General features: G+C 41.6%; 1 protein-coding gene across 1 annotated transcript in view; it reads left to right on the plus strand.

The window, feature by feature from the left end:
• Nucleotides 1-2966: 2966 nt before the first annotated feature.
• Nucleotides 2967-13067, plus strand: part of thap4 (THAP domain containing 4) — a 33423-nt gene continuing 23322 nt past the window's right edge. Inside the window, exons 1-2 of the mRNA XM_078409933.1 lie at nucleotides 2967-3155; nucleotides 9771-9927. Of these exons, the coding sequence (XP_078266059.1) occupies nucleotides 3131-3155; nucleotides 9771-9927 (182 nt within the window). The 5' untranslated portion in view covers nucleotides 2967-3130. The remainder of the gene's footprint in view (nucleotides 3156-9770; nucleotides 9928-13067) is intronic.

Consider the following 13067-nt stretch of genomic DNA (forward strand, 5'->3'; position numbering starts at 1 on the left):
CAAGAGGTTGTTCCGTGCCGAGGCTTTAGCACGGAGAACTTCAAGGTGTTGCTTATCGGTCAGCTGTCGATCTAGTTTCACCCCGAGGTATGTAGGAAATGGGTTGTAGGGTAGGGGTGACCCATTGAGGGTGATGGTTAGCTGGCATTGAGCTTCCTTGTTGTTGAGGTGAAAGGCCGTTGTGGTGGTTTTCTTTTATTACCCTATTTGCAAAGTGAGTAGTTGCCAGTGATATGAGAGTTTGTGGAAAAAATGCTGGGGATATTTCCAAGTAGTGTACTTTCCTAGAACTGAAATTCCTGAAATAAAAGAGTGACTTATACAAGGTTGTGACATATACACTGGATTTAATCGATTTACACCAATTAAATGTAATGACTGGTTTATGGCATTGAGCTAAAGGTGGCTGGGGTATTAAATATATCCTGTATAATGTCTTTTAGTAACGAAACAAATCCAGTCTTTAAATATATTTTTCCTCTTGAATCTCTTTGGTTAAAAACTGCTTAGAAAATACTGTAATGAAAGGAGTAACTTCTTTATTAGTTCTCCAATGACTGATCGCAAATTTGCATCATGAAGGGTCAGAGAGAGTTTGGAAGCAGACCCCTCAGCCCAATACACACACTGTCCATGAACCACCTATTGACATGAATCCAAAATTAATCCCATTTCTTATTCTCCGGCATTCTTATTTTCTCCTTTCCAGATTCTACCACTCTCTGAAACACAAGGGACAGTTTACTGTGGCCAGTTAATCTACCAACCTGCTTGTGGCAGGAAACCCATGCAGTCACAGGGAAAACTCCACAGAGACAGCACTCGAGATCAGGATTGAATCTGGTTCTCTGAGGCTGGGAGGCAATGGCTCTACTAGCGGTGCCACTGATAAGACAAGATACAGTTGCTTTAGATGGAATTGTTGACAAAATACCAGTTTGGAGAAGTAACAAACTATCATAATCTCTGATAAAGCCTGTAATTAGTGTCACAGCTAGCGATATTCACCAAAGCATTGCTGATAAGCCTAAAGAAAGCAATATTGAGTTAAGTTGTTCCCTGCCTCGTTAATGTCCTAATATTCTGGGCATTTTGAGTTTGTGTGTAGTCTGAGCTCTTGAGGCTTGCAGCCGGAAATAATAATAACACTATAGCAGAGTGTGCTTTAGATATTTTGGATCCGTGTCATGTTGATGAAAAGTGGCCTGGTGTTTAGCTGTCTTGTTGAGCAAAACAAAATAGTGCCTTGGCCAATACTGAATAATAAATAAGTGAGGATTGAAGTTATGTCGATTGATCTGACAGAGGTTTGGAAGCTATAATTAGTCCATACTAGACCAAGTTGGGCCCAAACCTCTCCGGCATTGGTGCAGCACCCTCTCCTTCCCCCACCCCCTCTTCCTCGCCCCTTCTTCCTCGCTCCCTCCCCATTCCTCGCCCTTCTCCCCTCCCCCACTCCCCCTCCCTCCTTAATACCTCACATCCCATTTTGTTCTCCCTTCATTCCCGTCAAGCCCGCCCATGTCCCAGAATCTATCATTCACCTACATACTGGGGGTAATTTACCAACCTCCCTAGCTTTGGGGTGTGGGAGGAAACTTGCATTGGGAGGTGGGGGGTGGGGATGATGGCAAATTCCATAGAGACAGATCCAGAGGTTGGCATTGAATGCAGATCGCCTGATTTATGAGGCAGCTGTTGTATCATATTACCACCCCTGTATATACCAACTGCAGTTTGAGAACATTATTATTTCAGTCTTGTATTTATAACCAGTATATTTAAATAATAGAAGACACAAAGTGTTGGAGTGACTTAGCAGGTCAGGCAGCATCTCTGGAGAACAGGAGGTTGGAGAGGCTAGATGCGGGAAGATTGTTCCCGATGTTGGGGAAGTCCAGAACCAGGGGTCACAGCTTAAGGATAAGGGGGAAGTCTTTTAGGACCGAGATGAGAAAACATTTCTTCACACAGAGTGGTGAGTCTGTGGAATTCTCTGCCACAGAAGGTAGTTGAGGCCAGTTCATTGGCTATATTTAAGAGGGAGTTAGATGTGGCCCTTGTGGCTAAAGGGATCAGGGGGTATGGAGAGAAGGCAGGTACAGGTTACTGAGCTGGATGATCAGCCATGATCATATTGAATGGTGGTGCAGGCTCGAATGGCCTGCTCCTGCACCTATTTTCTATGTTTCTATGAGCAGGTGATGTTTAGGGCTGAGGCAGCCATAAGGGTCCTGACCTGAAACATCAACTGTCCATGTTCTCCGGTAATGAACTGCTGAGTTACTCCAGCACTTTGTGTCTTCTTTTGTAAACCAGTACCTGTAGGTCCTTGTTTCCAAATTTACATACTTTTGACACCACCAAAATTGTTTGATTGACCCACATGCTTTGATATACAGTGTCCTTCACGGTGCAATGTGAGGATGCTCACAAATGTTATCAGCATTTACTGCAGTAACAAGAGCGGATGACGCCTGAGGGAACCAACTTCAATACCTCGAAGGTATTTATTCACAAAATGCTGGAGTAACTCAGCAGGTCAGGCAGCATCTCAGGAGAGTTTTGTGAATAAATACCTTCGATTTGTACCAGCATCTGCAGTTATTTTCTTACAACTTCAATACCTCTATCACTGCACATCTGCATTGAGCGGTTTCTCCTGCACCATGGTGGGGACACTGGGTGTTGATGGGGCTCCTAGAAACTCCACCGTCGCAAAGTGATCGAGTTCCTAAAAAAGTGGGGATGAGGCCAGCGCTGACGACTGAAGAGAGAGAGAGCAATATAATTTGGCAATATAATGATGTATCTTATCATGCCAATAAAGTATTTTAAATTGAAATTTAAATTGAAATTGAGAGCTGGGGCCAGGGCCGGGCCGAAGGGAGAGGAGCTGGGCCAGTGTCGAGAAACTGAAGAGGGGAGGCGGGACCAGAGACGTGATTTAACTGAGGTGCCAGACTGGTGCTCTCCCCTGAAGGAGAGGAACGGGGGGCAGGTGACATGACTGGAGGAGAGGGGGCGGTGTCGGTGAAGTGACGAGTGGAAGACGGGCGGCGCTTTGCCGAGGAGTGAGAGAAGCGTGGGCTGAGGTCGCCAGGTGTGGTTGAGGCTTGATAGAGTAGTCATGGCTGGTGATGCGGCGGAAGCAGGTAAATAAATAAATAGATAGACAAATAAGCAAACAAACTAACTGGGGTTACGATGTATCTCGTTCCGGTTTATTCCTTGTCTTTCATTGTGGTCCGAGTGTCCCGGGGCACGCGGCTCTGATCTACTTTGCTGCCTGTTAGCTGATCGCCATTGAGGCGTGGGGAATGGGAATGGGAATGGGTGGGGACTGGGCTTGTGATGGACTGAGGGAGGGAGGGTGAGAGCAGTGGGCCAGGAGAGAGAGAGAAGAGTAGAGAGCAGAGCAAGTGAGTAAAGTGTTAGTGAGCGAGCCTCTTGGGACAAGAAACAACTAATAGTTCACCTATTTTATCGCCCACTGTTTTATTGACCAAAATAGTTTTATTAACTTTATTAAATATTTTATTAACTAAAATAGTTAATTTATTTTATTACCCACTATTTTATTAACTAAAGGAATTAATAAAGTTAATAAAATAGTGGGTAATAAAATAAATTAAATATTTTATTTAATAAAATAATGTGCAACCCTGTCTATCCATTACTATTTTAGTTAATAAAAGTGTTAGTGAGCGAGCCTCTTGGGACAAGCAATCACTTTTTAGTAACTAAATTAGTTCATTTGTTTTATTACCCACTATTTTATTAACTAAAATCACTATTTTATTAACTAAAATAGTTCATTTATTTTATTACCCATTATTTATTTTATTAGCTCCTTTAATAAAATAGTATGTAATAAAATAAACTATTTAAGTTAATAAAATAAATTAACTATTTTACTACCCACTATTTTATTAACTAAACTGACATAATCAGTTCACCTCTACCAACACTTTTCTTCACATGGCAGAACTAGCCCTCGCTAGGAAGGGGAGTTAAAATGGTTAGCAGCCAGGAGATCCAGCAGGCCTGGCAGATGAAAAGAGGGCTAAGTTCTCTTGACTTCTTGCTCTTTCTTCAAGTTAAAGGTGCAGGTGTTGGTTTACGAACAAAGGCACAGTGCTGAAGTAACTCAGTGGGTCAGGCTGCATCTCTGGAGGATGTGCATAGGTGACGTTTTGGGTCGGGATCCTTATACAGACTGTAGTATGGGGAAGAAAGCTGGGAGAGAGGTGTGGGCAGGCCAAAGCCAGGCAAGTGATAGTGGATGCAAGTGAAGGGGGCTGATTGGCAGATGGGTGGACATAGGCCGGAGATGAAAAGACGACTAAAGGCTGTGAGATAAGGAGAGAAGAAGTGTGAAATGTGAGACCAGAGGAAAGCATCCTGACTGGTTGCACCATGGCAATGCCAATGCACAGGACCATAGGAGGCAGGAAGGAGTTCTGGGCTCAGCCCATTCCATCATGGGCACAGCCCTCCCCTGTATCAAAAGCATCTACATGAGGTGCTGAATTAAGAAGGCAGCACCTATACTCATGATCCCCACCATCCAGTCATTCCCTCTTCTTGTTGCTACCATCGGGCAGGAGATTCAGAAGCCTGGTCCCACACCGCCAGGTTCAGGAACAGCTACTTTCCTACAATCATCAGGTTCTTGATCTGCACTGCACTGACCTACACAACTCTAATTCTACCTCAGCAAAGGAATACTACAGACCCACGTCTTGCACTACCATCTGACTTGTTTGCTAAATGTGTTTTTGCAGTCTTTTCCCTTATTACTGCCTTATAACATAAGCATAATTTATGTATAATTTACATTTTGTCTCGGACCATGTGCCTGTCATACTGCTGCTTGCAAGATTTTCATTATACCTTTACCTCTTCACACAGTGCACATGACAATAAACCTGATTTGACATGTCCCACAGTAATCCTACTTTTTTTTTAATTCTCCAGTCGAGATTGATGTTTGTATTGCAAAGAAAGTCCTTAAGGATGGAGGCCCTGGCCAGGTGTGTGCACTGTCACAATAACAGTACTTCTTCACTTTGGAGCATGGGTTTTCAATATCTACAGGGACACGTGCCAGCCATCACTCTTCTCAGTGACTGAGAGCTTGATTTAATTCATGGTGCGGCTGTGAAAGTAGACAGAAGAGGGCAATAATAAGTTGCCAAACTGGCAATTTGTGTGTACAGAAAGTTTTGGATTACTTTGCTATGCGTCGAGTCACACTGCTTGCATCATATGACGTGTTTGAGGTTAGAATTTGTGATCATTGAAAATAAACTTTAGAAAACTATTAACTTGACTGAACATAGTTGTTGAAGATGTACTTTCTCAGTCTTCTGTCCCTGCTGTCAAATTATTAATTCTCAAGCTAGCTCTCAGGGGAAATTGAATTGGTTGTGAATAGCCAAAAATAACAATGATGCAAAATGTGCCATAACTATTTTTTGTTTCAAATATATACTTTAATATATTCAGTAAACACAGCATATTCAGCAAATGCCATCTGTATATGCCTTTTATTACTTAAGCCAGGCGCATTTCTTAATGCAGCGAAGTGTTGGGGACGCAGATGCATAGTCTAATCCTCGGTGTCCATTGTCAGCAAGATGTTACGCGGTGGTCCTCCCCAACAGAACCATTGTGGAGACTGCTCTGAGAGTCCCTCAGCATGTATTCCTGCACCTTGAAATGTGCCGTCAACAACATTCACTCGCAGACATTTCCTTGCAATGGAATATCAACAAATCTGCTGGATACCAAGATTGCTGGTGTTACGGACAGGTTGTCAAAGTATACAGCAGAACGTAGATCAGCAAGGGAAAAGAGCCGAGAAATGGCAGAAGGAGTTTAATCTGCGCAAGTGTATGGTGTAGCACTTTGGGAGGTTGAATGTAAGGGGAAGGTATACAGTTAATGGCAGGATCCTTAACTGTGCTGAGGTTTCTTCAGGTACAAATCCACAGCTCCCTGAAAGTGGCAACACAAGCAGACAGACTAGTAAAGTAGGCTTATAGTATGCTTGCTTTCATTGGTTGGGGCATTGAGTATGAGGGGCAGGAAGACATGATGCAGCTCATCCCATTACAGGAAGAATGTGGAGGCTTTGGTGAGGGTGCAGAATTGATTTACCAGAATGCCTGGATTACAGGGTATTAGATACAAGGAGAAGTTGGACTGACTAGGCTTGTTTTCCCTGGAGTGCGTAGGTTGAGGGGAGACCTGGTGGAAGTCGATATAATTATTAGAGGCATATATAGTGCAGACAGTCAGGACCTTTTGCCTAGGGTGAAAATGTTAAATACTAGACAGCATGTCTTTAAGGTGAATGGGGAGAGTTTAAAGCAGATGCACAGGGCACATTTTTTTTATAGAGAGACTGGTGGGAGGCAGAAACACACTGCCAGGGGTGGTGGAGGCAGATATGATCATGGCATTGAAGAGATTTTTAGATAGGCCCATGGATATGCTGGGAAATGAAGGATATGGATCATGTGTGGGCACATGAGATTAATTTATCTTGGCAGCATGTTCAGCATTGGCATTTTAGGCTGAAGGGCTTGTTCTTGTACTGTACTGTTTTTTGTTAAATTTTGAATAGGGTCCTCTGTAATGCAGCTGCTCAGGCCAAACAACAACGAGAATCACTGCATCCTTTTCCAGGCCTTCTTGGCAACAGCACAGACCAAGAGGAGTTGGTGAACATCGCATCCACATCACAGACATCACAAGGGCAGCATGCAGTGAGAATGAGACTCTGGCTGTGAAGTGAAGATCTGTGTGATAGAGAAGGCCTCTCTCGATGTTGGCGTGAAAGGACCAGACAATGTTCTTTTTGTTTTCCAGTGCTGCTTGTAAAAATCTGAATTGAATCGTGCTTTCTGAAAGAAACCATTTTTTCTGATGGCACAGTTTGAATTGTTGGGTCACACTTTATCATGTGTCTTTTCGGCAGATGTCTGTTGTATTAATATTTTGTCAAAATACAGCAAATGCTAGAATTCTAAAACAATAGGTGGTTGAAATGCTTTGGTTAGATTGCTTTTGCACAGGGAGAGAGAGATTTGACATTCTGTGTAGGAAGAAGCTGCAGATGATGGTTTAAACCAAAGATAGACACAAAAAGCTGGAGTAACTCAGCAGGACAGGCAGTGTCTGGAGAGAAGGAATAGGTGACGTTTTGGGTTGAGACCTGAAACATCACCCATTCCTTCTCTACAGAGATGTTGCCTGTTACTCCAGCTATTTGACATATTGTGTCATTGTTTCTAAGAATTTAGAAGTCGGATATTTTTAATTTAACACTGGGGAACAAGAGTACAGAACAAATGGAAAAAAATGTGATGGAATGGACCATCACGAATTCAAAAGACTACCCATACAGTATCAATAAATTATGGAAATGCTGACATCAACTTCCCCTATTGTTCTGAGCTCTATTGAAATAAAATCGAGATTTCACGAAGTACTTTCCAGGGTGGTAACTATTCATCTAGAAGCTTTGTTGGTGGTGATTAGTATCTCAGGACTAAAGACGAATTTTCTCTGCTGACAGTACAGACGTGCACCACACAGGATGGGTTCCTTTTCTAGGACACTTGGGCTCACCTCTATCTTTCACGTAACATTCTTTACTGCAGCTTGGAGGGGGGGGGGTTGCCTTTCTATAAAGTCAAGTATTGCACCCCACAAGGACTGTATAATGACCACCCCAACTATTATGCAAATCTGCACCTCTGAAAGGAGTATGGATGTAGGATTTTCCTTCCTTAGTTGATTCAGTTCAGTTGCTGAGGCTATGTTCACCTGGCCTCAGACTGCTCAACTGTGCCGAAGATACTGAGCAACTGTTGGTAATGGGGTTTGAACAAGCCCATCCAGGTTATGTTCTGTCTTTTGATTCTGTATTCAATCATCAGTTGAGGGAGGGCAGCGTGTACTATCCTTTCTCTGATGCTATGAGATTCTTGAGTTCCTTAGTCTTTAAAAAGAAGTCCAGGATCACTAAATAATGAATACACTGTGCTGCCAAAATCGGCAAGGGTTCTCCTCCCAATAGTAAAGGAAAACGTTCTGCTATGGAGACAGACTAGTCTGTACCTGTTGAAACACTTTACTGGGTATGACTGTTGGGCGGTTGCTGGACTAGTTTGTAGCTCAACTTTTCTCGTCCTGATTCACCTGAATGAGTGAGTTGTCATTTTCCTGTTCTTGATTTTCCATTGTGTCACTGTTAGCCCCACCTTACAGTAAGAAATAGTCTTACTATTTCACATGTGAGAAAATTGTAAGCTTGGAGGTCTTGGGGATTGATTCTGCAAGGCAAGTATGTGCTTCCGTTAGTAGATAAAGGTCACCTTTAGCGATAGCCATGGGATAATACCTCTAGCACCAACTAAGCAACTAGAACATTATAGCTGTTGAGAAAACCTGGTTAAAGGAGGGACCTGACTGGAATCTTGATGTTCCAAGATACAATTGCTGCAGGCAAGGTGTAGGTGGGGGTGCCGGTCACTCCTATAGGTCACCTGAGTACATGGCATCCTTGCACTCAAGTTCATCTAAGACAGGCCCAGAACGTAACTGAGCCAACAGCAAGAAAACAAGGTTTTTCATAAAAAGTGTTTTGCAGTAGGTGAAGTAGTTTTAAATATATCTAGTGACCAATTTGAAAATTGGGATATGCTGTGGAAGATGTTGAAAGTATGTGACAGGCCTAGGGTATTTCTGCCCTCTAACCGATAACTTCATGATAGGAATATTATTTGAGAGATCTGCATTGTAACTTTAATAATTTGTCAAATTTCTGTCCTGTGAAACCTTCAACTATTGCTCCCCATTGGTATTGGTTTATCATTGTCATGTGTACTGAGATAGAGTTGAACAAAAAATGTTTGCATACTGACCAGTCAAATCATACTGGACATGAGTCTAATCAAACCATGTACAATTACTACAGGTAGAGCAAAGTTAAAAATAAACAGTGCAGAATATAGTGTTGCAGCCTTAGTCTATGGGTCAGGAAGTGCTGCTGATTTCTAGGTCCAGGAGTTTGGAAATGAGTTTGGTTTGGATTATAATATTGAAGGCGGAGCAATAATCAATAAAAAGGAGCCTGCTATAGGTCTCCTTGTTATCCAGACATTTCAGCATCGAGTATAGAGCCATGGACATGGTGTCTATTGTGAACCTGTTGCAACAGTAGGCAAGGCTGGAGTTAATGCTTGCCCTGGCCAGCCTCTCGAAGAACTTCATGAGTGTGGATATCAGAGCCACTAAACAATAATCATTAAGGCACACTGCCTTGGTTTTCTTTGGCACGGATGATACTGGTCTTAAAGCAAGTGGGAACCTCAGAATGGAGTAGGAAGGGATCATCAAAATGTTCCTTATAGAGTTGGTTCCTTAGATATTATTTATTCCTCAACCATTATCACAAACAATTGTCACTTTTGTTATTCTTAAAACTTCGGTGAGCACAAATTGCTTGCCCCTCTACCTTTTTTTAAATAGTGCAACTTTTGGTATACTCTACTGCAAAAGACTGTGAAGGCCAATTCATTGAAAAATAGTGTTGAGGTAGAAAATCAGCCTCATTCTTGTTGAATGGTGAAACAAGTTTAAGAGGCCAAATGGCCACATCATGTTCCTATTTGTATTTAATCTATTTTGCTCTTCCGCAGGTCATAAAAGGCAAGTCTTTTGACTTCTTTCATTGTTTTGTTTTTCTCCTGTAGTCGTTCATTTGAACCCAGCCATTGAGCCCCTCTCTTGGATGTTGGGTACTTGGATTTCTGACACACCTGGGGAAGGTTGCTACCCAACCATCAAACCTTTCAAGTACTTGGAGGAAATCAAAATCACACATGTCGGTCAGCCCATGCTGAATATCTCGTAAGTCGAGATGTCTTTTTTTCCTAGTTAAATAGTGACTTTCAGCAATACAAGTAATAACGTGGTTTGCTGGTTAGCTCTGTCCAGGAGATTTGGTTTTCCCATTTTGTTACAAAAATCTAATTTGTAAAATTAAAATGTGGTGCTGATATTTTGCAGATTAACCATCGATTAGAACATTGCATCAGAATTGGTGGCAGGAGTTGGCATTTTGACCTTTCCAGCTTCTTCCACCATTGATTAAATCATGGCTGATCTATCTCATTGCCACTTTCCTGCCCTATTCCTATATTCCTCGAATCCCTCCATATCATGACTTGCTGAGTTAAGATGGTTTCTCGCCATAAATGAATCTCATCCTTTATTAATAACGGTGCCCAGCATCTTTTTCATTCTGCTCCAGTTTTGGTCAATCTGTAGCCTGTGATTTCTGCAATGGCAATCATAACCAATTACTTCTGTTTGTGCAATTAATTCACCTACTTCGTTGAGAACACTGCATGCATTTAAATGTAGCACTTTTAATTTTGCTCCATTTAATATTTTTCTGCACATCTTTTGCTGCTTGCCATTATTTAATCCTCGACTTTCCTCACTTCGACGAGCTACTTTGTTTCTCTCCTTCCTGAATTCCATCTAATATCTGTCTAATTTGTGCAGGTTCCACATGTCCCAGAAACCATTCTAATTCCTCCCAATCTAAAACCATCTGTCCCAAATGCATCCATTGCTATTTCCTTCTATTTCTATATACTTAGCAGGTAGCTCTAGGAGTAGTCCCAGGTCAGTATAGTCATTTTTAAACTAACTTCAAAATCTGTTTGCAGGATCCCATCCCTTTATCCACCAGCCTTGTTTGTACCTGGATGAACAACAGTTTCTTGTTTGTTCTTCTTTGCAGCCGTTAAGTGACGTCTTACCTTCCTGGAATCACATGCATGATTACCAAAATGCCTGTCCTGTCCCCTATCTATCAATTCTGCTGTCTCAATGTGGCTGAGAAAGGCTGTTCTGTGTCAGGGGCTATTAGATTTCCTGAACATGGTGAACAAAGAATGTGTCAGGTCTCTGCAATTAATTGTATGCACGTCAGGAGTATTTATTACTCAATGCAAGTGCTTCCCGTATTTGTTACATTCTTAAGTCCCACACAGACTTTCCTCTATTTACTGCTTGTACTACCATGCTGTTCTTAGCTGTAACTTTTACCCATAAGTTTTAAAATGTGGAATTTGTAACCACTTGGACAAGCTCCAGGACAAATGAACAACGGGTATGTTAATAGAATTTGATGAAGTAGGGTGGGTAGAGGTACTTATAGACGTGTGGAGTAACTTGGAGTTCAAGGGATGATGGCATTATGCTGTCTGACATCGTTACTTAGGTATACGTGAAGGAATGAGGTTTTGAAATGTTGTGGCAAAGATTTGGCTAGCACTCAAAAACTTGCGTAAAATTCTAGAATCCAATACTCTTGGAATGTTCATGCTACATTAGCAGATTTTCCAAACTATAGGATGTTACTACTGTTCGTACCCAAACACACTTTTACTTCACTTTATTTGTTGGTTACAAGTGCTATAATAAATTCTCCAATGAACACAGCAAGTTTTTTTTTAGTTTTTTTAAAAAATATTTCATTTAAGTTTTAACAGAACCCATACGTTATACATTATACATTTCATAGTAAACAATAGTAAACAATAGTCACTAACCTATAACTTCGATTATACACGTATTGTTCTGTATTTTCTCCCCTCCCCCCACCCCCCCGCCCCCCCACCCCTCAGTTGAAAAGAAAGAAAAAGAAAAAGCAGAAGAAAGAAAGAAAGAAAGAAAGAACCCTGGAGTCCCGAGGGGGTCACTTCCGAGTAATTTCTTTTAAAATTCTTGCTAGGTAACAAGGCAATCCTGAATTTAAGTACTTCCTATTCTTAATCCTAACTTTGCCATGAATGGGTTCCACACCTTCAAAAAGAAGTCGTATCCATTTCTCAGATTATACGTTGCTTTTTCTAATGGGATACAACAAGTTTAACGGGAGTGAGAAATGTGCAGGCATTCCAGATCCAACTTTCAGCCTCCAACCTGGCGCCTGATGTTGCAGGCCCTGACCTCCAGCTCCAGCCACTAATCATGTTTGCAACATAGCCTTGTCAAGCTCGTATTCCAGATGATGAGGGAGCCTAATGCCTGATAATCAGGATTTTCAACAATTGGGTGCTGAATTATTGAAGTTTTATGTATACAGAAGGTGGCATGAGAGATGCAATTGAACCCAAACTATGGACAATCATTAGGTTACTGAAATCTTTTTTCTGCCACCACAGATTGGGAATGTCTTATTCACAATTTGTATTCATGAGTTAGATGAATAAACAGTGAAACATATCCGGTTAGCTGTTGAGGTACAACTAGGTGGGAAAGTGAATTGTGAAGTGTATGCGAGATCTCTCCAAATGGATATGTAAGAATTAAATATGTATGCAAAGTAATGATAAGTGGCATGCGATGTGAAAAAATATGAAGATTTTAAACAGTGCCAAATTAGTAAACGTTGATGTGCAAATAGATCACAGTATGCTGGTTTATGATTCACAAAAAGTAAACATATAGAAACGGCACGAATTATATGTTGGACTTTATTACCAATAGTTTGCAGGACAAAGGTTATGACAATTTGCTGAGATTACATGGTGCTTTGATGTGGACTACATTTGGAGCTCTCTGTGTAGTTTTGGTCTCTGTGCTCAGACAGAAAGAAATGCTTGACTTGGGTTCTGTGTAATCTAGATTCATTAGATATGATACTCTGAGGAAGATCCTGTCCCATAAAGAGAGAGTAAAATTGGTGTTCAAAAGAATGTGAATGTACTCAGAGTATGGGGAATCAAGAATCAACATAGATTTAAGCGAGAGTTCCTTAGAAGCAACCTTTTTCACGCACAGTGCTGCATATATGTAACAAGCTGCCAGAGAAGGTACTTGAGGCAGGTACTATAGCAACATTTAAAAGACACTTGGGCAGATACATGGATAGTAAAGGGTTGGAAGGATATGGGCCAAACACAGGCAAATGAGATTAGCCGAGATGGGGCATCTTATTCAGCATGGACAAGGTGGGCCAAAGGATGATGTCT

The sequence above is a fragment of the Rhinoraja longicauda genome, chromosome 13 (assembly GCF_053455715.1).
Source record: "Rhinoraja longicauda isolate Sanriku21f chromosome 13, sRhiLon1.1, whole genome shotgun sequence".
Classification (NCBI taxonomy): Eukaryota; Metazoa; Chordata; class Chondrichthyes; order Rajiformes; family Arhynchobatidae; genus Rhinoraja; species Rhinoraja longicauda.